Raw genomic sequence first — 23309 nt, forward strand, 5'->3', positions numbered from 1 at the left:
GAAAATGTTGGTTGAATTTTCTGTCGGTAAAATAAAATAAAATGCATGTCTATCTAGCCCCAAAATCTATGGCAAGTACTATTTTCAACAACCTCTTTAGCAGCGATCCCAGCTCCAAGTCTCTTTGGATATGTTTCTGACATCAAGCCCTTGTGGTTAATTTATTTACATTATTTAGAAGCCCAGCCTGGTCTCTTTATGTGGATTTTGTGCCTTAAAGGAAAGAATTGAGAAAAACATCTGTTTTGACGGTCACAACACTCATGGGTCATTTGAATTTTTAATTAGCTTCTTTCAAAGTCAATCTTCCTACTTTATTTTCTTTTTCCACTTTGTCTCTTCTATATTAGATTTTAGAGGTTTTAGCCAAACAAAAGAGAATCTCACCAGATAAGAATTAGGTCTATAAATGTAAATAAAAATGTCCTTACAAGATGGCACTCCCATCTCAGCACTTTTGTCGACTCTTGCTTGATTTATAAGTTTTCTAGCAGCTAGATTTGTCAGGTTTTAGTACAGCCATGGCAGGACATATACAGCAGGACTTTGGGGCATTCCTTTAGGTTGTTTTCTTGACAATGCTGTGTTTTGTTGTAAATAAACCACTAAGGCCTTGATTATGGAAAAAAAAACACCATCTCAGCCTGTTTTTGTCATTGTTGAACAGCAGGTCTTTTATGATTGATTCATAGGGCATCTTCAGCCTATTTGACACATCATTAAATGCACTTTTCTGGTTCTATTGACAAGTCAAAGTGCTTTACATTACATGTCACATTTATCTTTTCACACACATTCATCAAACACTCATTCACATTTTCAGTTTCTCAGCCATCGCAGTGCTTGTTTTGTTAACAGTTATTGAAGGAAACTTCAATATGTGGACTACAGAAGCCAGGAATCGAATCAAGCTCAACTATGAAATTGTCACTCAGGGAAACTTTTTTCTTTTTTTTATTCTCTCCCAACGCTTAAACCCAAGTGATACTGGTAAGATTTTGACAGACTAGCCTCATTATACTCCTCACATGGACTTCTTTTAAAACTTCCTGGACAGACTCTTCCATTATGAAGTCTTTAGGAATTAAATGTACATTTCTTTTTTTCTGAAATGATTTTAAAGCCATGACATGTTTAACTATGGAAGAACAAGCAGTTCTTCAGTGATTGTTAGTCCTCTACTTAGAGCTAAAGAATATTTATCTAATGCTATTCTAATATCTGTTTGCATTTGTCAGGATTAAAAAAAAGACTATGGCACTCATTACCCTTGGGGTACTCAGGGCAAACACTATCAAACTGGGTGGAAAATATGCATTAATCAAATGTCTTATTGCACGCGGAGAACAAAATACCAAAAGATGTGAGGGGAAAAGAATGAAGTAATGAAAGTCTGTCCAACCATTTACGTCTGAGGTAACCCTTCATCATTCTGAACAAAAGCGAGAAAAATTGACCATTCTGCCTGAATCTATAGGACATCCATCACTCATAAATTAGATAACCTTTTACTTCCTGCATTTCTATTTCTCAAGCGTACCGGAGGTAGACAGTCAGGGTTTAAATGTTTCTGCTCAATTGGAAACACTAGAAATCTAATTCAGCATAAGCTTCTAATCTTCTAAATTTCATTTTCTGGCAAAATGTGTTACTGCCTGAATGTGTTATAAAAACAATAAGTGGGGGACTTTAATTTTAAAAAGTACTCTCACGCTGGGTGACATATGGGCTCGTCTTTAATCCTGATTGTGTTGAAAGTGAGATTTACCTCTTCATTCTTTATACGCACAAGAATATTAAACAGTAAAGTGGTGTTTGCAATCAATCTTATGAATATCGTGAGGGTTTTACACTCTACAAAGCATAGAGCCATGTAAATCTCTTCCAGCAAATAATTGGCTGTAGCTGTCTGTAAATTCATGGTTTAAATCATAACGCAGCTTATCAGCTGCTTTCCAGTCCAGCACTATATTAGAGGTGAGGGAGGGTGGTTAGGGCAGAGGACACAAAGCACAAAGTCCTAATTCAGAATTCTACAATTTCACATTAAATCAAACCAGTTTTAAAAAAAATTCTGGCAATGGTGAAGCCCAATTTCCAGAAAGTGTTTTTTTCTCTTAAACTTCTAAAGTAGAAATTTTACTTTGCAATTCCAACTGCTATTTGCATGAGCAGTTGCCCCCGGCAACTGAAAACACATTTCTTAAGTGGCAGGCAAAATGCAGCAAACTCTATTTATTGTTTCTAATTTATAATCCTGTGTTACCGACCAAGCAAAGCGTGACTCATTTCGCCTTAAGACCTCTAATCGTTTCCTGAACCAGTTAAAACTGTAAGACCTGGATTCATAAACAAATGTTTAAAAACAACAAAAAAAAACAAAAAAACAGAAATACTGCAGTTACATCTGAGTAGCTGTAGCTGAGATTTGTGATACAGCAGTATTTTTAGGTGTGGGAACGCTGTTACCTCATGTAAAGAAGATTTCAGGTTTGAACATGTTGATTATTTGATTGATTTTCTGTGTGGTGTTTTCGTTCCCTTTCAACATTCTCTACTTTTTTCCTTTAAAGAACCAAAAACCCTCAGTATCTTCATTTATTTATTTCTTTTGAATGGATTTTGAAGTACACTTATTGGTATCTTTACTTCCTGTTGGTTCTGGGTTAGACCCCCTTTTACCTTCTGAACTATTTAAGTCTTCATGAGAACATCAATATACCGACTCAGGAACGGGGCCACGATCAGCCACCTTCTGTACATGGATGACATCAAGCTGTACGCTAAGAGGGAGCGGGACATCAACTCACTGATCCACACCACCAGGATCTACAACAGAAACATCAGAATGTCATTCAGACTGGAGAAATATGGGCGAGTGATAACAAAGAGAGGGAAGGTAATCTATACGGAGGGTAACAGTGAAGAAGTCACGAGGAAAGCTGCCACAGCTACTTACCTGCAACGAGTGAGGCAAGTACTGAGAAGTCAGCTCAATGGCAAGAACAAGATCCAGGCAATTAACAGCTACGCCCTGCCAGTGATCTGATATCCTGCTGGGATAATAAGCTGGCCAAAGGAGGAAGCTCAGACCACAGAAGTCAAAACACGGAAGCTGCTCACCATGCATGGAGGGTTCCACCCCAAGTCTAGTGTCCAGCAAATATACACTAAGTGCAAAGAAGGGGGCTGGGGACTAGTGAGCATCAAGGCCATGATCCAAGATGAAACATGCAAGCTCCACAAATACATCAGGAAGAGGGCACCGAAGGATGAAGCACTTAGTGAATGTCTCAGACAATGGAGTCTGGAGGAACACGAGATGGAAGAACCATCATGGGAGGAAAAGCCCCGGCATGGGATGTACCACCGGCAGATCACCAAAGTGGCTGATATAAACAAGTCCTATCAATGGCTGGAGAGGACTGGACTGAAGGACAGTCCAGAAGCACTAATCATGGCAGCACAGGAGCAAATCCTGAACACCAGAGCGATCGAGGCCCAGATCTACCATACCAGGCAGGATCCCAGGTGCAGACAATGCAAAGGAGCCCCTGAAACAATCCAGCACCTCACAGCAGGGTGCAAGATACTGGCAGGCAAAGAATACATGGAGCGCCATAACCAAGTAGATGGCATAGTATACAGGAACATCTGTGCAGAATATGGAATGGAGACCCCCCAAGTCCCAGTGGGAAACTCCCCCCAAGGTGCTGGAGAAGGAGAGGGCTATAGGATCCTCTTGGACGTCCAGATCCAGACAGATAAAATGGTGGTGGCCAACCAACCGGACATAATGATCATGGATAAGCTGCAGAGGAAAGCTGTAGTGATCGATGTATCCATCCCCAGTGACGGAAATATCAGGAAAAAGAAGCATGAGAAACTGGAGAATTACCAAGGCCTCAAGGAAGAACTGGAGAAAAAAGCAACAGTATTAACCATAGTGATCGGAGCACTGGGGGCCATGTCCCCCACACTGGAGAAGTGGCTCCAACTGATACCTGATGAAACATCAGACATCTCTGACCCTCAAGCTCCCAGGATTATGGTAGAGAACCCGAGCATGAGAGATGAACTGCCACCTGCCCTACCCTGTGAGATGGGAGGGCGTGGGTGAGGGAGGAGGTTTTTATCTATAATTACGAGAGTACATTTGAATAATCGTCTCAAAGATAGATGGATGGATAGATGGATAGATGGATAGATCGATAGATAGAGTGTGTGTATGTGTGAATAGTTGTATCCTCCACTCTGCAAAGAATCCAGTGCGTCTCGGGGGCACAGAGACTCGACGTGTGCACGCGCACACTGCAAAAAATAATCGTCTTCTGCTCATTAGACAAGTAATGAGTGAGAAATATCACTTTTCTTTGAGTTGGTTTGAGTTGGATTGAGAACTGTCACTTGTTTCTTCTGAGACCGTTCTTTTTCTTTTGTTTCTTAATTTATTTTGTTGCTGCTGTAAGACTCTTTTCAATGTTTTCTTTCTTGTTAAAAAATATAGTAATAATACAAATTCCATGCAGTTTCTAAAAATAAGTTAAATCGCGGTGCTAGTTTCTTTATTGGGGGGATTATTTCAAATATTCATGAAGGTTCAACAGTTTTTTTCTTTTCTTTTTTTTTTTACTCGTGTATTTTTTGCAGTGCGGCTCCTGCTGAAGTCATTCTCTGTCTCATCCAAGGACAGGAGCGCATCAGCAGAGAGAGGGAAAAGAGGAGAGAGAAAGGTGCCTCTTCTCGCCATTGCGATAATTGCCTCACTGTTGAATCGATGTCGGTGCAAATGCTGCTCTAACGGGGGGCTGAAGGAGCGGAGGAGACGCAGTGGGGGGGATCTGACTTCACACACGGACAAACCTATGCTTGGATTTCGGCTCTTTTTCCCTTCGCCAATGCAAACGGAAATATGCAGCGAAGCTTCACCATCCTCTACACCAGTTTACTGGGGATGTGCTTGGGTTCGAGCTCAAGTTTCCCAAGTAACATCAATATAGGTGAGAATGGCGACGCGCATCAGCCCCCCCGGTCACACAAAAAACACCTTCTGTTCCAACTTGAGCCCGTGTTGTGGTTGTGTGTGAGCTTAACCTGCTTTTCTGCATGTTTAGAGTGTCTTAACACGAACTCCTGATTTCTTGCTGCTCAACAGGAGGATTGTTTCCCACCGATTCGCACGAATATGAGGTGTTTCGGTTCGCCCTCTCCCACCACCAGGACATCCCCAAACTGGTGCCGCAGGTGGACATGGTCAAAATGGGGAATAGCTTCTCCATGACATATGCCTGTAAGTATTATATTCATAGAAACTGATCGTGATTGGCTTTAACAGCTCTCTTCTGCCTGATCATCGCGTGCGTGATCGCCACCTGCGCATTCAGCCTGTTGGACTTTGGAAAGAGCGTGTGGAACTCTATGGATTGGCGCAAATATGCCAGTTTAGGCTACAATTGCACACATTAGAGACCTGCTGCAACGCCAGTGTTGCCATGTTATCTTATTAACTGTTGCGTGGGGCCACGAAGGACTTCTTTTTCCCTGCGTGATTGCGCCGTGATTTGCGCGCAGAGGTAGCAAAAGGGATTTAAAACCAGCTTGTGCAGCAGAGGAAGAACCCAACTGTCATATAACATCAGCTTTTACAGCTATATGCATTATAAAACAGCAACTGCTGAGCCCAGTGCGCTTTTCATTCCCTTTCTTTGTATATTTTATTATTTATTTATTTTTTCTCAGCATGATCGAGGCAGAAAACAGGCAGAGCTCAGATCAGCGTTTCCATGCGATGCGAAACAAAGACAGAAAACGTCTCTGGACGCTTCACATGATCATTTTCTTGCAATAGACAAACGGTTTAACCCTCTTTCAGAAAAGAAACGCGCTAACACGCACGCGCAAGGTAGATGTTTCAACTTTTTGGACCCCATTTTATCCAGACAGAGAAATCTGTGGGTGCATGTGATATATAACCCGAACAGCATTTTATATAAGGAACAAAGCAGCAGGTTAGCAGTGAAATCAAAGGTTTGCTGGCAACATTTTAAACCCTTGCAGTGGGATACACACTGGGTGATAATGTGTGTCATTATGGCAGCCAAACAAAAGCTCAGTGCCATGAGTTTTGCAGAAAAGAGAGACGGGAAAAAAAAAAGAAAAAAAAAAAAAAGAAATGTCAAGTCTAAAAAGCTTAATCTTTCCTTAACCCTGCACTTATCCCTGCTTTGTATTCGGGGAAGATTTCTGTCGCCCTTGAGGCTTTTCAGCCATGTTTTTCTCATTCTATCCTCGACTCACACTCACTTCAGTGAAGTCGCACACTTCCAGGAGATACCCTTTGACAACTGTGTCCGTTTGTCTCTCCACCCAGTGTGTGTGTGTGTGTTTTAGTGTCAGACATTCCATCACTGCTCTCAGACACGGCACTGCCACACTGAATCCTCCTTGGAATTCAAAAACTGGCTGTTAGTTCATCACCGTCGGTGATGCTACCAAGAAGAGGGGGGGGGGGGGGGGGGGGGGGGGGGGGAATGCTGTTTTATAAAAACAGAAACAGTTCATGGATAATGACATTCTTAGTCGGGTTTTTCCTTCCACTGCTGTTGCAGCAGTTCTGTGCAAATCAGCTGTGAGTCTCAAATCAGATTTGAAATAAAGCAAAACACACAACAGCACAGATGCAGTTTTGTAGACACTCAGCTTTAGCTGTGTTAAATGCTACCTGTAAAAGCTGATTTATCCTTGTCTGCCTGGAAACGGCCCAGATTTTTCCAGCAATAACACTGTCTTTACAACACCACATGCTTTACCCAGACATGTTTTGGACAAAAGCGGAGCACAAAACCTGTGAAGTCCTCATATGACACCTCAACAAACACTCTCCCCGCCTCACAGCCATTTAGGCCAGCCAGGCAGAGCCGTGTAATGAAATGTAAACACACCCAAGATGCCCTCATTAATGAGACAGTCCTGTGCTCAGAAGGCGGTGTGACGCGGAGATGAGGGGCAGGCTGCTGGGGAATGTTTGCAGGAATTTCTCCTCTGGATGAAATGCTGAGCTGGTAGCAGCGGGGAGGCAGGTAGTGGTGGTGGTGGGGTACATTAATGTCTTTGTCCCAGCGTGCAGCCGCTGAACGGACATCAGCACAGTCGACCGCTGAGGAACAACTCCAACTGCACACATGCAGCACGCTTTGCCTCATGCTATTTTTTTTTTTTTCCGTCTTCTTTTTGATTAAGTTACGAGGTAGAATTTGCAAAAATGTAGACTTTTTTTCCCTCTCTATCAGCCTGGCGATTATCTGGATCTAGTCGTTGTCAGGAAACCACCTGAAATGGTTTGTTTGAACAAGCAATTCTCATCCATCCAATTCTCAGCTTTCACAGGAGCTTAGTTAGATCCAGTCACTTGTAGCGCGGAAAGACAGCCACAGATTTCCATCCCTGCTTTCTCCATCCAGTCACCCTGTCAACCTTCCATGCACAATTTGACATCCCCCCCCCATGTCAGGCACATCATTGCTGTCCATAGTTATGATGGTGGGTTGTGGTAAGAGCATGTCAGAAAGATTCAAAACGGAAGGAGATGGCAAAAATGAAAGTGACAGCTCGTCCTGCTGCGTGTCACTTGTTCTAAAACAGAATGTGGACGTGGAGGCTTTAGAGACGAGTTTGTAAGGGGAAAGGTAGGGCTCTGGGGCTTGTTTATAATGAGTCAGATGAGAAAAGCAGCCTTTTTCCTCGGTTTCTTTTTAGTATGCAGATGTGGAGAAGTGAGTGTGTGTGCGTGATCTCGCATCAGGGTGCCCATTTTGTGTGGGATGTCTTGAGTGAGTGACAGTTCACCTCTGTAAGCATGTGAGTGTGGGAACTTGCCCCCCCCTCCCCGCTCTCGGAGGGTCCGTGAGTGTGAAAAGCAGCAGGGTGAATGGACCCTTGTGCACAGGGATGAATGGAGCTCCGGATGAGGGTGATGCTCATCATTTGGCTCTCATGACCAGCCACTTCCTCAGAAGCAAGTCTGCACCAACACACACACACACACATAAGTATATATATAAACCATATGGCACCTAACTGGCACTTGCCAAAAGACCAAGAGTAGTGGTGTAGTTTTGTTTGGTTGGAGGGTTTTGTGTATCTTCATGGGGGTTCATTAGAGAAGAGGTGAAGGTGAGGACAGTGAGACCAGATAAACTACGTTGGATACAAACAATGAGCGGCTTGTGTTTGTTGTCAACCACTGGGGATCATTGTCTATATGTGCCTTTGTGTTCACATTGTCAGTGAGGCTGCTTGCGGGAAATTCTGTTTGTACGTGTGGAACATTACTCACCGTTCCCTGAAGTTAGATTAACATTAGCATAATCTGCTATTGATTCGAGCTATAATACAGACGTCACTGATTCAGTAGCTTTATGTCAAAACCTGCAGGCTCATTCCTATATGATCTACTTTTCCCTTTGATGTCAGCCGTGTGGCGATAGCTTGGACTATTCCTGGGCCTGTCTGCTGAATGCTGCACTTTGCAGCAAAATCCAACCTGTCAGATTGTAGAAATTTGAAACTAGATGTACTTTTTAGCTTAGCGAGTTGCTAACTCTCATTTGCTTCCATGTCCATCCTGAAGACAGGCCTCTCATTAGGACTAATTAGAGCTCATGGAAAAGACGATTTGTGTTGTCACACTGATGTTGGCAGCAGTATTTCTTTGGGTGTGTGAGGGTCAGTTAAAGAGGTCTGGGAGAAGATCTATGAGGCAGCCTTAATCAATGAATGGAGCTCTGCACAGAAGCTTGGCCAGCCAATCGATACAGCACAGATGAGGGTGGGGGTGGGGTGTGCTTTCTTTAAGGCATGCGTAAAGGACACATATGAATTACCACCAAGTGACAGGATGTGCACAAAGTCAGAGCATGCAAGCGGATGCACGTCCATGGGATTGTCAAACGTATGTGATAAATCAAGTCAAGTGTTGTTGGAAGCTAACAGCGCGGTTTGCTGTCAATATGGAACATTAATAATGTCATAAATTTACTTAAATGCCACTGAATATGTTTACTGGTGACAATAGCATGCTCATGTCTACTTTAAAAGCATGCAGAGGTGTAAGACAACAAGACTCTGTGTGAATAATCAGGAAATACCAAGTAAATTGTAACCAATCATGTTAAGTTAGGAAAAATATAATAACAGACACATCAGTTCAAGCCAATTCATAAGAAAGAGCCTAGCTAAGAGAAACCAGCAGATTGCATCGAATGTTGACTTCAATCCAATCCCCTGTCCTGAGCGATAGTCAAAAGGAAAACTCTGTTTTAACAGGAAGACAAAACCTCCGGCAGAACCCGTTTCAGGGAGGCCAGCCATTTGCCTCGACTGGTTGGGGTGGAGAGGACAGGAAAGACAGATAGACATGAACTGCAGTTTTTATCCCAGAAGACCTGAAAAACAAAGGAGAAATAATGTTAATCATGTCAATACTGTCATATATATTATACATGGAGGAAAACAAGCAGAGAAATTAAAAGGAAATGCTCAGTACATTATGGGATGTTCCCATGGCTGGATAACCAATGGAAGGCTAGACGACCATTAACTGTAAGACTTGTTATAAAGGAAGGTCCAAGTGTGACCAAGAGACTGAAAGAGAAGGACGATGCGGGCCAGATCTGGTGGCTATAAGGAAAGAAGCCAAATACGAGCTGCAAAACTGTTCTATCATGCTAACTTTTGCTAAATCTGCCATGTTTTGTGTGTGAGTTAGCAACTCTGATGTTATTTTCCTCATTTTAGAAGACTTTAAAAGCAGTAACAAACAATGCACCAAGAGAACCAACCACCAAGAGAGTGTTAAATGAGGCTTATTCTAGACGTCAACAGCTGGTGAATGAAACTGTTGCCACCTTTTTCTCATGTGCTATATGTGCTTTAAGCGATTGAACTTTTTCAAGCAGAGAAGAAGAATTGTCAGAAGAATTAACCAAAAAGTCCAACTTAACAAAAGTATGAGCTCTCATGCTTAAAAATAAGTTTATTATTGCTGTGAAGCTGGTTAAATCAAGACAAATAATAAAGTTAATAACCTTACAGATTGGATGAGTTGAATTTAGGAGGAATTATTCCTGTGTAAACTTTTAGTGTAGCTCCCAAAATCCCTATTTTTTCTTTTTTTCTTTTTCTTTAACCTGTTAAAACTTAATCTCTTTCAAGCCACTATAGAAATATGTCTTTGGAAGTTAGGGATGAAGTTTTTTCTTATAAGCTATAATTCAATAAAAAGAAGCCACATTTTAACATACATAAATAAAACATGCTACCCTGAGTGTCTTGTAATGCTTGCCAGGCGCAGGTTTTCCTCATCAGCTAAACAGAGACGTGTGCTCGCTCGTGTGATTGCTCGGTGAAATTTGTGGTTCCACACTTGTGTGCACGCACAAAAGCTAACAAGAAACGGAGCTTGTTATTGTGCAGCATTTAATGTATTATTCAATGCAGCACATCCAAAGCTATCACTCCACGGATTTATAAGCATAAATATGTAATAAAAACCTGGCAGAAAAAAAAGGGAATTGAACTGACTCTGTTAACCACTTTAATGCTTGGAAACACTCAACTCTCCGTAGGATCTGCCTGGAGAAGGTGAAAAATAAAGTTTTCTCTAAGAGAGATTTTTTTCTATTGTGGTAGACACACACACACACAGACACACGTACACACACACACACATGTATATATATATATATATATATATATATATATATATATATATATATATATATATATATATATATATATATATATATATATACATATATATATATATATGTATGTATATATTTATACACGTGTATACACGTGTGTGTGTTTTCTATACAGTTATTTTACCTCACTCATTTTCATCCCCCCTGGGGCCAAACTATACCCCAGATTGGAGTGATTGTTTGTGTGAAAGCATTAACCTGAGAGGATGAGGACGGTGGGAGGCTAAGCTGCCATTTTAAGCCCCGTGGCTGGTGTCAGTGAAGCTCTGAGGCGTTGTATACTATTGTTTAGCCATTGAAGGAGCTAAGTCTAATCAAAGCTACTGAGATATCTTGGCCTGAGAGTGTTTTGACGCGCCGCGTTACCGTGATTGATTTCACTCAGATTGCTTTGGTTTCAGGTTCATCCATCTTTTATTCCATCTGCAATAATCTTGTGGCATTTACACGTCGCACCCTGCGGTCAAAAACCATTTGCCTTACAGGCCAAACATCTACCAAACTAGTGACGTGTTCCCCCTATATGCATCACCTACCCAGGTAACAATACAGCGCCTTCTAACAGCACCAATGAGAAACACAGTTATAGAAATCGGCTCCTATAGCCATTGTGGTAGTCACTAAGGTGCAGCTGTGGTCACTGACTTCCACACATCTTGTATGTTTCAAAGAATTTCAGAGCTTTCAATTTGTTATATAAAACAGGAGACAAATAGGAGGCACCAGTCCCTCCTGACAGCTTGGGACATGACAGTTACTTGTTGAGAAGAAAACTAAGAATGGGTTAGTGTGGAGAAAAAAAATGGGAAAAGAAAGTGACGGAAGTTCTCTTGGGTTTGGCTCTGGCAGGTGTTGGCTTGATGAATGCGAAAGCTTGGATTTATTCTTTATTTTTTCCAACAGAGAGCCAGGGATCGGGGAATGGCCCATAGCAATCAATGTAGATCAGCCAAAACTCCCCATGCTGTGGAGTGATAGACTGTGGAGCAGAAGAGAGATGGAGATTGTTTCTGTGTCTTGTGTGTGTGTGTGTGTGTTTGTATTGTTTTGTAGAATAATAGTGGAAGGGGTGCACATATTGGGGCAGGAAGGAAAAGAGAAAGAAAATAAGCAACCTGTCACCTAATCTCCCCACAATTTCATACTATCATTTTGTAAGAACCATTTGTCACATTAAAGTAGCCCCCAATGGCCATCCAGCGCCTCATGGTTTGGTAATTCTGTTGTGAAGATGAGAAACATATCTTAATCATGCATTTCATTTAGCCCATAAAGAGCACACACACATCCCGTAGTGCTTGTGTCCACACTTGTTTGTTTGTTGTCCTGGTTGGTTTTGTAAGCCTGTTTTGAATCATCTTCTGTATTTATATATGCTCATCAAGTACTTAAAGCAAGAATCTGCTGTCTCTGGAGGTAATGACAGCGGGGAATTGGAGGTCTCGGCCTGAAATGTGTTGGACTGGCAATTAGAAAATGCGTGTTTTGAGAAGAGGACCAGGATTCGTGCTGCAGGGTGGAGGCACGAGCGTCTGATGATGGCAGCTGTCATGTTTTTTACAGCAAAGACAGAAGCAGAGTCCCCTCTTTTGTCACAGACTACATCTTGGGAGCTTCTGTGTACTTTAATGAGATAACAAAGCCTACATGGATATAAGACAGTGTGACATTATGCAACTGCTCTGATGGTGACAGCACAAAGCTGTTGTTGTCAGGATGCTCGCGCAGATGTTTACAGTACTAAATGACTGACCTGCTTTCATACCAGACCCTCAACAGTTGCTGAAAGTTGGAGCAGCGAACAATAAAACAAGGAATAAAGCATATTATCGTTACGCATTATGAACAAGTGAACATTAGTCAATACACATTACATTTAAGCTTTTTGAAAACTGATTGTGAAATATTTTTACAAGCAGTTACAGAACATATATTATAATTGGAACAACTTAATTCTCTGCTTACACAATTTAAGTGCATCAGTGTGTTATATGCTCTGCACAATGACAGGCATGTTTACAGATGGATAGTTTGCAAAGCTTTGCATTTGCTAATCTTCTCCACATGTTGCTGTAAATGTTCTTTTATACACTTTTACAAATGGATCAAGAGTTAGGAGTTTTCTTATTTCACATCCATCTACACACCTTTAACACAGTAATGTTGCTCCACATGATATATACATGACTCTTGTCAGATAGTTTTTCAAATGTATTCTTCTTGAGCTGTGTTATTTTCTGTGTATTTCTTATTTTCTTTTCTGTCGTACGCGCCGTCACCTTTACAAGTAAATTTTGTCACAGTTTCTCGCAAAATGTTGATACTAAACTGGTATTATATCATGAATGTAGGATATTTAAGTAGAATTATACAATGGGAATTCCTCCATCTTAACAATGTATTGAAAGAAAAGCCAGAGTGGTGTATGTACCTCAGTACAGCAATAACTTCTGTTGTTAGGTGGTGTCCTGATCTTATGATGTCAGAATATCACCAGGATTATGACAAAGTGCCCTTAAACCAGAACTTTAGGTGGTTGATTTGTGGTTCAGATTTGTGTGTGTGTTCAATTCCTACAACTCTGACTTGCATAAGCTCTATCTTGGATACTTAGTAGAAGAGGAACACATACGACTATCACTTGTCAGTGGAGATGACTGTGCTGCCGTTAGCTTGCTTGTTAAATCTTCATAAGGTAATAACCTGCAGAAGACCAGCGGGGAAATGAAAAACATTCCTTATTTCGTTAAACATATAGCTGACATGCTATTTGCACCGATGCAAATGTGGTAACAGCTCGAGCCGCGTACTGCGGAGGCTCGGAAGCAGAAGTTTCACAAGAAACAGTCACTTGACACACACTTTTTTGCAGAGCTACAGTGATATTAAGTTCATGATTTCTATAATCTTTTATAGCTGAGATTAACTGATACACTGATACGATGCTGCAGCTGAGACGTCGCTCACCTGGAGTTCTCAGAACTACATCAATGTACATCTGATTAATCATTCATAGTTTGGACAAATGAACTTAGAAAATTATCGCTGTTGACAACTTTAACTTGAAAGTGATGGAAATAATTAAAACCTGCTTCTCATTTTGGGAACTCTGATCTGTTTTTCCTCAGCCAGATCTCAGACCAGCCTAAAAAAGTGTCATTTATTTAAAGTGGTGTGAGATCTGTACGTCAGAGATGTTTCACAGATTCACAAAACGTCCAAGAGCAGAGAGCTTCTCTTCTGGGATTTTAAAGGCTTAATTTGCTTGATGTTTGTTTAGATCCACCAAGTAGGTTTTGCCCTTGTTTATCTGTTTGACTGTCTGTATGTCTGTCTGTCTGTTTGTTTGCAACTTTAGGCAAAAAAACCCCCCAAAAAACTACTGGACAGATTTTTGGCACGAGAATGGGTCATAGTCTGACTTAGATTCTATTCCATTATGGGAGTGATCTGGAAGAACATGTGGACACAGGAGTTTTCAAAAGGGTTCTTTACCACTGCACCATGGAGAAATTGTTAAACATTATTAATAACCAATGTGATTATATTTATATAATAACATAACATATACACATTATAACATAAAAAAAACCCTTCACTAAAGAAAACATTGTGTAATTTTGCACATGTTGAAAGAGCAGCTAGGCCTAGCGTACCCGATCTTTATTTTAATTCTAAGTACATTCCACTTGGTTGTAAATATACTTATGTTGTTTGATTCATTGTTGAGATACAAACAAAAACATAAAACTGTACCAAGGTTGCTATGTTTTTAAATAATAGTGGACTGTTGGTAATATTATTTCATATGCCAAAATTATGTTTTGATCATCAATAAATCTAATAGTGTACATATATAAAAGGAATGCAGCAGGGTGGAAACCACAAAATGACTGGAAAATAGAGGAAAGGGCATCCTTGCATTCTTGCGGGAAGACTCGAGATTGCGAGCCACTGCCATGCCAAGGAGTTGATGGATGTGGGGAGAGGCTTTACGAATTTTGTAGTCTGCATTTGTGGTAAATTTGCAACCTGACTTGCTCATTTAAGAGAGCTCATTTCCCACTGCAAAGCATGCACTCCATAAGTAAAAGTGCACCTTGTCCATGTCGTAATTTCTCCACCCTTTTGGAAAAATGATTTTCCTTTGCAGTACCAGCTACATTAATTGATGCGCTCCATTGGCTCCGAGCTAAATGTGCTGATTCTGTAGGGGGGTATGAAAATGCTGCGGACCATTGGTTAGAAATGTTTGACATTAAAAACTGTAAAATGAAACATCTCTGCAGCATGACTGACTTGTTTTACAGAAATCACACTGTTGTTGTAAACTAAGTTAGAACTTTCTTTTCTCTACTTTTTTTTTGTTTTTCCTCCTTATATTTTTGCAAACTTTTCCTTTGGCAGCTTCTTTGGACAGACCTATTTTTTGTCTCCACCTAGTTGTCTGAGCAGTTCTCTGAATAAATTGCAGGTGACCAAACATCCGTTTTTGCACATAAATGAGCTCCACACATTCAAATCTGCATGCATTATGAGGTTAAGGAAAGAGGGTAGGAGAGATTTAGAGTGCAGACTTATGGAAAGACGACTGTTCTGCAACAAAAAAGTAACTGCACTTACACTAATCTGTGATATGTAGTGGTGAAATTACAGATGTTCACTAAATTTTCCACAAAAAGCATGTTAAGACATTCACATAACATGCAATTTTCCTTGTTAATGGAAGCTGGATTATAAAGGCTGCTCATTGGTCCAGTACATGAATTAAAGGTTCCAGCTGATAAGAATTATAGATGAGGCTGATTTCTTCTTTAATAAAAGATGATTCCATCTCAGATTAGATAAAAATGTTAAAACATTTTGAGAATTTTACCAGCTTCTGGTTTATATCACTCAGGATCCTGTGTCTCCACCCAGACCACTGGTTTGTGACCCCCTCAAGGAAATACAGTTGAGAATGTTCCCATGTTGTTTATTTCTGTGTTTGTTTTGTCTTTTTTTCTTTCTCCCAGCTGATTATTTCACAAGTGAATGAACATCTCCTTTTATGAATGCTGATTCTACTTAATATTTATAGGTTATAAAATTGGCATATTCTCTGTTAAATAGCATGGAAATTACATGTATTAACACTGTAGTGTAAATTGGCATAAAACAAATTATATATAAAACAAAAAACAAAATGAACATGAAAACAGCCTGAAACAGACTTTCCCAATATAGTGGCCAAATTCTGTCACAAGCAATAATTTGTTTACAGAATTAATCAGTAATAAATGCAATAATTCATTATTAAATTACTGTGTTTTCCTAGAATCTGGCTTTTCAAATGATTCAATGTTCAAGTTTTTTCTCAACTATTGGCTGATGATAATACTTTCACATGGCATCATGTTGAATTCTGAGGAACTTTTTTGATTATTTTGTTCAATATCACAAATATATTCCACTAACGATAGTTCCTTTCAACCAGTTTTCCTTAGTAGGAAGTCACTTGTTTTCCAGAAGCATGTTTTTACTGTATTGCTTAAAATCTCCTTCACACCCTGATTGTAGCCAATTAGTTAAATGCTCTAACACAAAAATATGTAGAACAGACCCCATCCACCATCCAATCGTTTTGATCAGCCCCTTATAAACAATCAGATAGGAAAATGTTTGTCAAGGTCAGCTGCCATTTGTCAATCCCTCTTCAAGCACTGCATTTTTTGTGCATTGGAGGAATTGTTATTCACTTCTGTATTTTAAAAATGTAGCTTGCTCCAACCGTTTTTCCACCTCCCATACCTTTAAACTTTCTCATCCAAAAAGTGTTGAAGACAATTCATTGACTTTGGGAATGAACCTGCGTTTTGCGTTTTTGGCTCCGCTTTCCTCTGCATACCCACCTCCATCACTTCCTCTGTCAGAGAAACAAAAGTGTGTGAGCAGGATCGTCCCTCTGCACCTGTCGACACTCATACCCAGATGGGGGGATAATTGCGAAGGGATGATCGTTAAGGAGATAATTGGAGTTTCCATACCCCCTAACATGAGCTGGTCTGGGCTGTGTTCCTGACCCGCTGCCCAGGTAAGCGTTTATTCAGCAGGCGGCGGGGCCTCACAGCAAAGCAGATTGGAAACGTGGTGAGAAACGGTGAAGATGAGAGACAATGGCATAGAGAGTGAGACATGGGAAGAGAGAGAGAGAGAGAAAGATATTCAGAGCTGAGGGGAGTGCTCTCACATCCTTGATTACCCATTTAATGAGGCGATGCAGCGCCATTGTTTTATTACTTAGAGGAAATGAAAGAGATCTCGATTTCACTGTGTGGTCGATGTGTTTCCCACTGCTAGGCTGGCATCTGCTCCCTTTGTTTTCTCTCTGTCATCTACTCTCACAGGCACTAATGCTTCTGATTCTCCACATTCTGTCCGCCATCACCTACATGTTCAAGGCTCACTTGCTTTTGGGCTCATCCTTATTAACCTTCCATTACCCTCTTTTCAAGTAATGCAATCTCTCAGGAGTGTCCGAAACTCTATGACTTATAGTCCGAGCTGTTTGGTTGCTCAGCTTGCGATGATGACTTCCATTCCCCTGGGAGTGACGCATACAAGTTCAGCATTTCCACACTGACTTCTCTTTGTGTTTCTCTCAACCTGTTTTATTTTCTGTCTTTGACTCACCTGGTTCTTTTTTCCTTCTGTCTTATTTTCCTCCATTTTCTCCTTTTTATTTGCCACAAACACCCGGAACAACAGTGTCATGAATGCAGTTTTATTGCTCTCACACAGACGGTAAATCTCACTTGAGCTCGAAGAGCTAAAGCTGTTTATACCAGGGAAGGGCAGGCACTCCTCCCCGGAGCGCAGCACTCCACGGGGCATATGGCTACATTAGAAAGATGGGAAGGCAGTGAGGCAAAACTTACCATTTTAAAAAGAAAAAAAAAACAACTTAAAAACATGTTTTTCATTTTTCCCTATGCAGTTTCTTGCTGGAATCTCTACAGATTAAATAATCTCTTCCTGTTACGTTGACACATTATCGCCGGACGTGCTTGTTGATGTAAATACATTTTTGCAGGAGATTCTGGAAACCTCCTACTCGGTCCTGTGTGGGGACTTTCATGCAGATCCTTTTTGGAGATGTGTTTCAGTCCCCTGCTCCCTGTCCTTTGTGCAGAGGGAGATTGATTGGACTGTGAGTCATGCTGTGTTGGAGGGCCCGCAGAGTAGGCCACCCCCACCAAAAACCTGAGGGATTCTTTGCCAGCACAAACTGTGTGAAATGCTGTCTAGTCGAAACCATTGAGAGGGGTGTTGAGGTGGGTGGATGGAGCATCTGTACCCTTAGAGTGAAGACTAGCTCTGAGCACTTGTATATTTCTATGTGTGACCAGTTATTTGCTTCTTGTGCTGAGTCTTTCATTACCATAGCTGATTAGAAGATGGATGGGGCCCGTGGGACCACAATATTGTCTCTATTCTTTATTACATGCATTATCTGGCAGTTATTAGCCATGGGTGACTGAGTGGGGTATAACTGTGTGCGTCTTCCAGTGTCTAGTGTCACATGTGTTTATCTCCCCTCAGCGTGCTCTGTGGTTGATTGAATGAGCTGCTTTCCTTGTAAGGTGGTGTATATTACTGCCTGACGTAACAGCGATCTCCCAGCTGCTTTCATGCCGGCCATATTTTAAAAAAGATATTTTCCAGAGAGCCTGTGGGTGCATATCTTGCAATTTCATAACCAGCTAGCTTAGTAAATTATATATACATGGTGACCTGACTGCTTTTTGATCAGTTTTATATGGAAAAAAAAACACAAATTGCCTAATTATTGTGGAGGGTTTGTGAATTTTTGATCTGGATCTAAAAACCTTTTCTTTGTACAAGTGTCAAATGTTCTCTAAAGTCTAGATTAGTTCACAAATAACAGTCAAAAATGCAAAACAACCATTTAAAATGATCATAGACACAAGCTGCTCTTTCACCCTAGACAATCTATTACATCTAGATTAATGCCTAAATACTGCAATAAAAAAAAGCTAATGGAAACAAAAGAAAAAAAAAAACACAAAAAATGTCTCAAATATTGCTGAAAAGTATTTATTTTCTCATGAGGTGGTTTTTTTCTAGACATTTCGATATAGAAGTATATCATAAAAGTGTGATGGAAACACTTTATTCATGGTGGGTCATGTTATCAGTTCATTTCTGGTAAAGATGTTGCGGTATGGAACAAATTACAGCAAATTTAAAAGTTTTAGAAAAAGGAAAATGATGATGAGGAAAATAAAAAAAAAAAAAAAAAAAGAAAAGCTGTGGCAGCAAGTATAAAATCCCAAAAAACCTCTTAAGTGGCTTCCTGGCAAAAACCGTGATTCTCATAAATTCTTGTGTAGCTGACGAGATTTTACTCAAACTGAGACACAGTTTATTGGAAACCTCTGCAAATCACTATTGTTGTTATTGAGAAAAAAGCTGTAATTATCATTTTAAAGCAAAGCCTTAAACCAGTCTCCTCTTGATTATTTAGCCTCCACGGAAATGGACGGCATTTCTCAGGCTAGACACTGTAGATTTCAAACTGTTGTAGGTTTAAATGTTCATTGTGAAAGAATTACTAACATCTAGTGGTAACAATGGGCATAAAAACTACTCCAAACACAGTTGTGAAGAGACAATGACTGTCAGTTTCCAAAATTCCTCCAGACATTAACATGTTTTTCCCCTGCGTGGATCCAGTGTCTTCAGGTCCAGCAATAACTGCATCCAGGTAACTACTTCTGATTTGTGCACATGTGTACGGTCTTCTTCCATGTGCTTTCTAAGACTTTATCTACTCAGAATGGCGCTCTAGCACCTATGAAACAAAGCTGGTACTGCAGTTTTAGAGTTTTTTGTCAATTCAGAGACACCGTAGTAAAACTAGCAGGAGCTTCCATGTATTTGTACCTATAATGAGTAAATATGAAAGGCTGATTCTAAGACAGTAAAAGTTCATTTTAATCACTGACCTTTGATTTTTGGTGCATGCTGTACCTTAAAAGATTGAGCTGAGTGTTGAGACAATCGCGCCATCTTGTGACAACCTCTCTCCTGTTAATTGAACCTGCCAATGTTGAGCCTGAAGTGATCATGTAAACAACATAATGATGATGATGATGATGATGATATGCTTTATCAGTAATATGCATCATTTCTGAGTCAGAGAAATCACATTGTCACACCTAGATATTTCCCCAATGATCAGATATCTTTGTGCATCTATAGCAGTAAATCTGATTTATTCTGTTTATATTCATCTGCCTACATATAGACAAAAAACCTAAACCTAAATATTGGAAATACACAAAATAGATTTAAATAAAAAGGTGGAGGCCTTGTCAAGCCAAGACCTACATGAAAACCAGTTCCTCATGCAGTATAAAGACACTTCAGCCGCAATGTGTAGCCTATTTTGCACACAGATTACGACAGCTAACACTAAGACATATTTAACAAAACAAGACCAATAGTGAACATAACCAGTTTAAATGTTATGTCACTACATTAAGACTGCAACAATTTGATTTACAGTGTCGACATTGAAAATTCATTAACGCGTAATTTCATTGTCAACGCGTCGCAACGGCTTTGCTAATAAAACACTGCACTAGGCAACTTAATGCCATTTACCAACCACAGCTTTTCAGACAGTATAAGAACTCTAAACACCAAGGAAATGATGCAAAGTACCACAAGTCATGCATGAGCATCTAAAACGAAAGCACCTCAGAGTCATTCTGGATGGCAAAGTTAGCATTAACGAGTAGTGATGTGCCGTTGTTACCTCTGCCAAAGAGGTTATATTTTTACCGGCGTTTGTTTGTTTGTGTTCAAGATAACTCAAAAAGTTATGGATAGATTTTCATGAAATTTTCAGGAGTTGTTGGAAATGTAAAAAGGAAGAAGTGATTTAATTTTGGTGGTGATCCACATTACCATTTGGATTCAGGAATTTTTTTAAATCCTTTAAAGATTTTAAAGGATTTTAAAGGATTTAAAGGATTACAAAACAGGCTTTTTCAAGAAGTAAATAATCATGTCAATGGAATTCTATGAAAATTAAGATGCTAAAATATATATATTTTTTGTTTTCCTTTTGAGGCAAATTCTTTATAGCTCGGATATGACACTATTGCTAGGTTGGGATGTTTAAAAAAAATAGTAGTAAGCTGTGAAGCTTAAATCGAATATTCAACTGGTTCAGGAGTCATTCAGCTAATTTACTAAAATACATTATGTTGTGACTGACTGGCATTCAAATGATGCAAATGAAGAGAGTGGGGTAAAACATACTGGAGCCTGTAAAAAGAGCTGCGTTAACTGGAAGCACAGATGGTGGGCGTGACAGAAATAATCGTGACTAATAGACTAATAGACTAATCTAAAAAATTATTTACAGATTAGTTGACTATTCAAATAAAGTTAGTTGCAGGTTATATATTTTTCACTTTCTAGCCTGCTTTGGTGATTGTCAAAGTGAGTTAATTATGTATATTTGAAGCTCAGTGGAGTTTTTGGACTTCATGCACAAACACTAACACTCTCTTTTGTTGTTAGTAATGCTGAACCTAAATATCATGTCTCCCTCATTGAAAAGGGACAGATATGCAGTTTTTACACTTTTATAATGCACCATTATTGTTATATGCTATGATTAAAGTATATGATTAAAGTGTATTTATCCCTGCACATTCAGAGCAAGATGGCTTAAAAAAAAACACTAATAAGTCATCGTTTTAGCAATTTTGTTTTATAAATTGTGTAGATTTATTCGCCTCTTTTGTGAAAGTGTTGAAAAGAACGCAGATTTAACCTCCTTAGATATCACTGTTTGTGTGAAAGCTGTGGTTTAGTGGTGTGAAGGTGACATTGGTTAGGTATTAAACCTGTGCATAGAAGTAGGATTGATGCTCAGTGAAGGTTGTGTACAAATACACACACAGGGTTATGGAGAAGTGGAGGAAAGCACAGCTGGCTTTAGCATCTCATTGTTCCCAGTCTTTGTCCAGCTACGTCCTGAGGAAAAATACATGATTTTATACCATGGGAAAGCAGGTTTTGTTTGCGCTGTTCAACAAATAACATGCAGAACATAGAATTGTATACGGTTGGATCAGCAGGTGAGATAAGCAACCTAAATCAGGTGTCCTATTTTATGGACTCGCTTGGCAGGTCGGACCTTTGCAGAAAGGCTCTATCACAAAAAAAGATCTTTCAGGATGACTGAGCTTGAACCCTCCAATCAGTACACTCCCTCCAGCAGAACTCAGCATCCTGCAGAGACGAAATTTCCTCTGTATTTCTGACCTTATGTTGCACAGTATAGAAGCATGCTGGTGCGAGGAAACAAAAATGCTTCTTTTAGTGTTTGTGTTGCAGGGGGTACAGCATGTGGAGGCATAAAATGTTGAGAATGTCTATACGGGGAAAAGAATTTAGCATTTTATCACTGCAAAGTAAAAAGTGAAATGCACTACACTCCTGCTATCAGACCATTCTGGTATTGATTCTTGTGAACCCCTGAAAATAAAGTGGCGAGTGCACTTGGTACAATTAAATTTAGTGATTGCACTGATTTCTTTTTCATTTATTTATCTATTTTTTTTAAAAGCATGCTATTGAAAAGAGAAACACATACACCCACACAATGAAACAGCTCTATAATACTGCAGTTAGATACACTTACAAGTTAGCGAGCAGCTCATGTGGAGCAGCTGGGAGGCAGGTAGCATGTTCAAGGACACCTTGAAATGTTTGTCTTTGCCAGATATCTAGCAAATATTAATGTATATGTAAATTATTAATAGATTAGTTTTTGTTTTATTCACAAAAATCTGTCAAATATTTAGGTTGTTTTTTGTTTCGTGAAGGAAAATCCTGTTTTGATGTAATATTTTATTTAATTGTCAAGTCAAACTTAAATTTGATAGTTAAATATTTATGACCAGTATGAAGGAAACCCACCCCTGCTCCCACCACCACCGGTAGCAGTCCCATCATTCATAAATTTAGATTCAGTAGCAACTGTCACAAACATGCCCTCTTTGTGCAGCCGGCACAGACACGTCTGTCGTTTGATATTTGGCTCATGCTAAGCAGAGGAACAGCTGCTGGGCACAGGAAATATAGAACAGGGAAGACTTGAGTTGTTTCTGACAGCTCCTCCTGTTGTCTGAGTATCAGTCCCTTTTGGATTAGTTTTTTATCCATCTTTTTTCTTCTGAAACCCGTAACACTTTGGCCACAACGAATGCAAATGAACTTTTCGTTCATGCACAGAAAAAGTTCTGAAAGCTTAAAGAAGACAGTTCAGGTGAGGTGTCTTGGCTGTCCATGCAGATGCAGAAAGATTTTATTGCCTAACCCTGAGCAGAGAGAATTCTTTCTTTTTCTCTTGCCTTGTTGCTTAATTAGAGTTAAACTGTAAGCAAACAGCTGAGGCCCAGCAAAAAGCTAAAGCTTATTTGTGTAACCACAAACAGGAACCAAAACGAGGATAAATGGCTT

The 23309-nt window shown here is 39.9% G+C and overlaps 1 protein-coding gene across 1 annotated transcript in view; it reads left to right on the forward strand.

Moving 5' to 3' along the window:
* Positions 1-4912: 4912 nt before the first annotated feature.
* gria1a (glutamate receptor, ionotropic, AMPA 1a) overlaps positions 4913-23309 on the forward strand; it is a gene marked incomplete at both ends in the record, with an annotated part of 79696 nt that continues 61299 nt past the window's right edge. Inside the window, 2 exons of the mRNA XM_079250362.1 lie at positions 4913-5000; positions 5156-5290. Of these exons, the coding sequence (XP_079106488.1) occupies positions 4913-5000; positions 5156-5290 (223 nt within the window). The remainder of the gene's footprint in view (positions 5001-5155; positions 5291-23309) is intronic.

Source organism: Telmatherina bonti (genome assembly GCF_933228915.1).
Source record: "Telmatherina bonti genome assembly, chromosome: 12".
Classification (NCBI taxonomy): Eukaryota; Metazoa; Chordata; class Actinopteri; order Atheriniformes; family Telmatherinidae; genus Telmatherina; species Telmatherina bonti.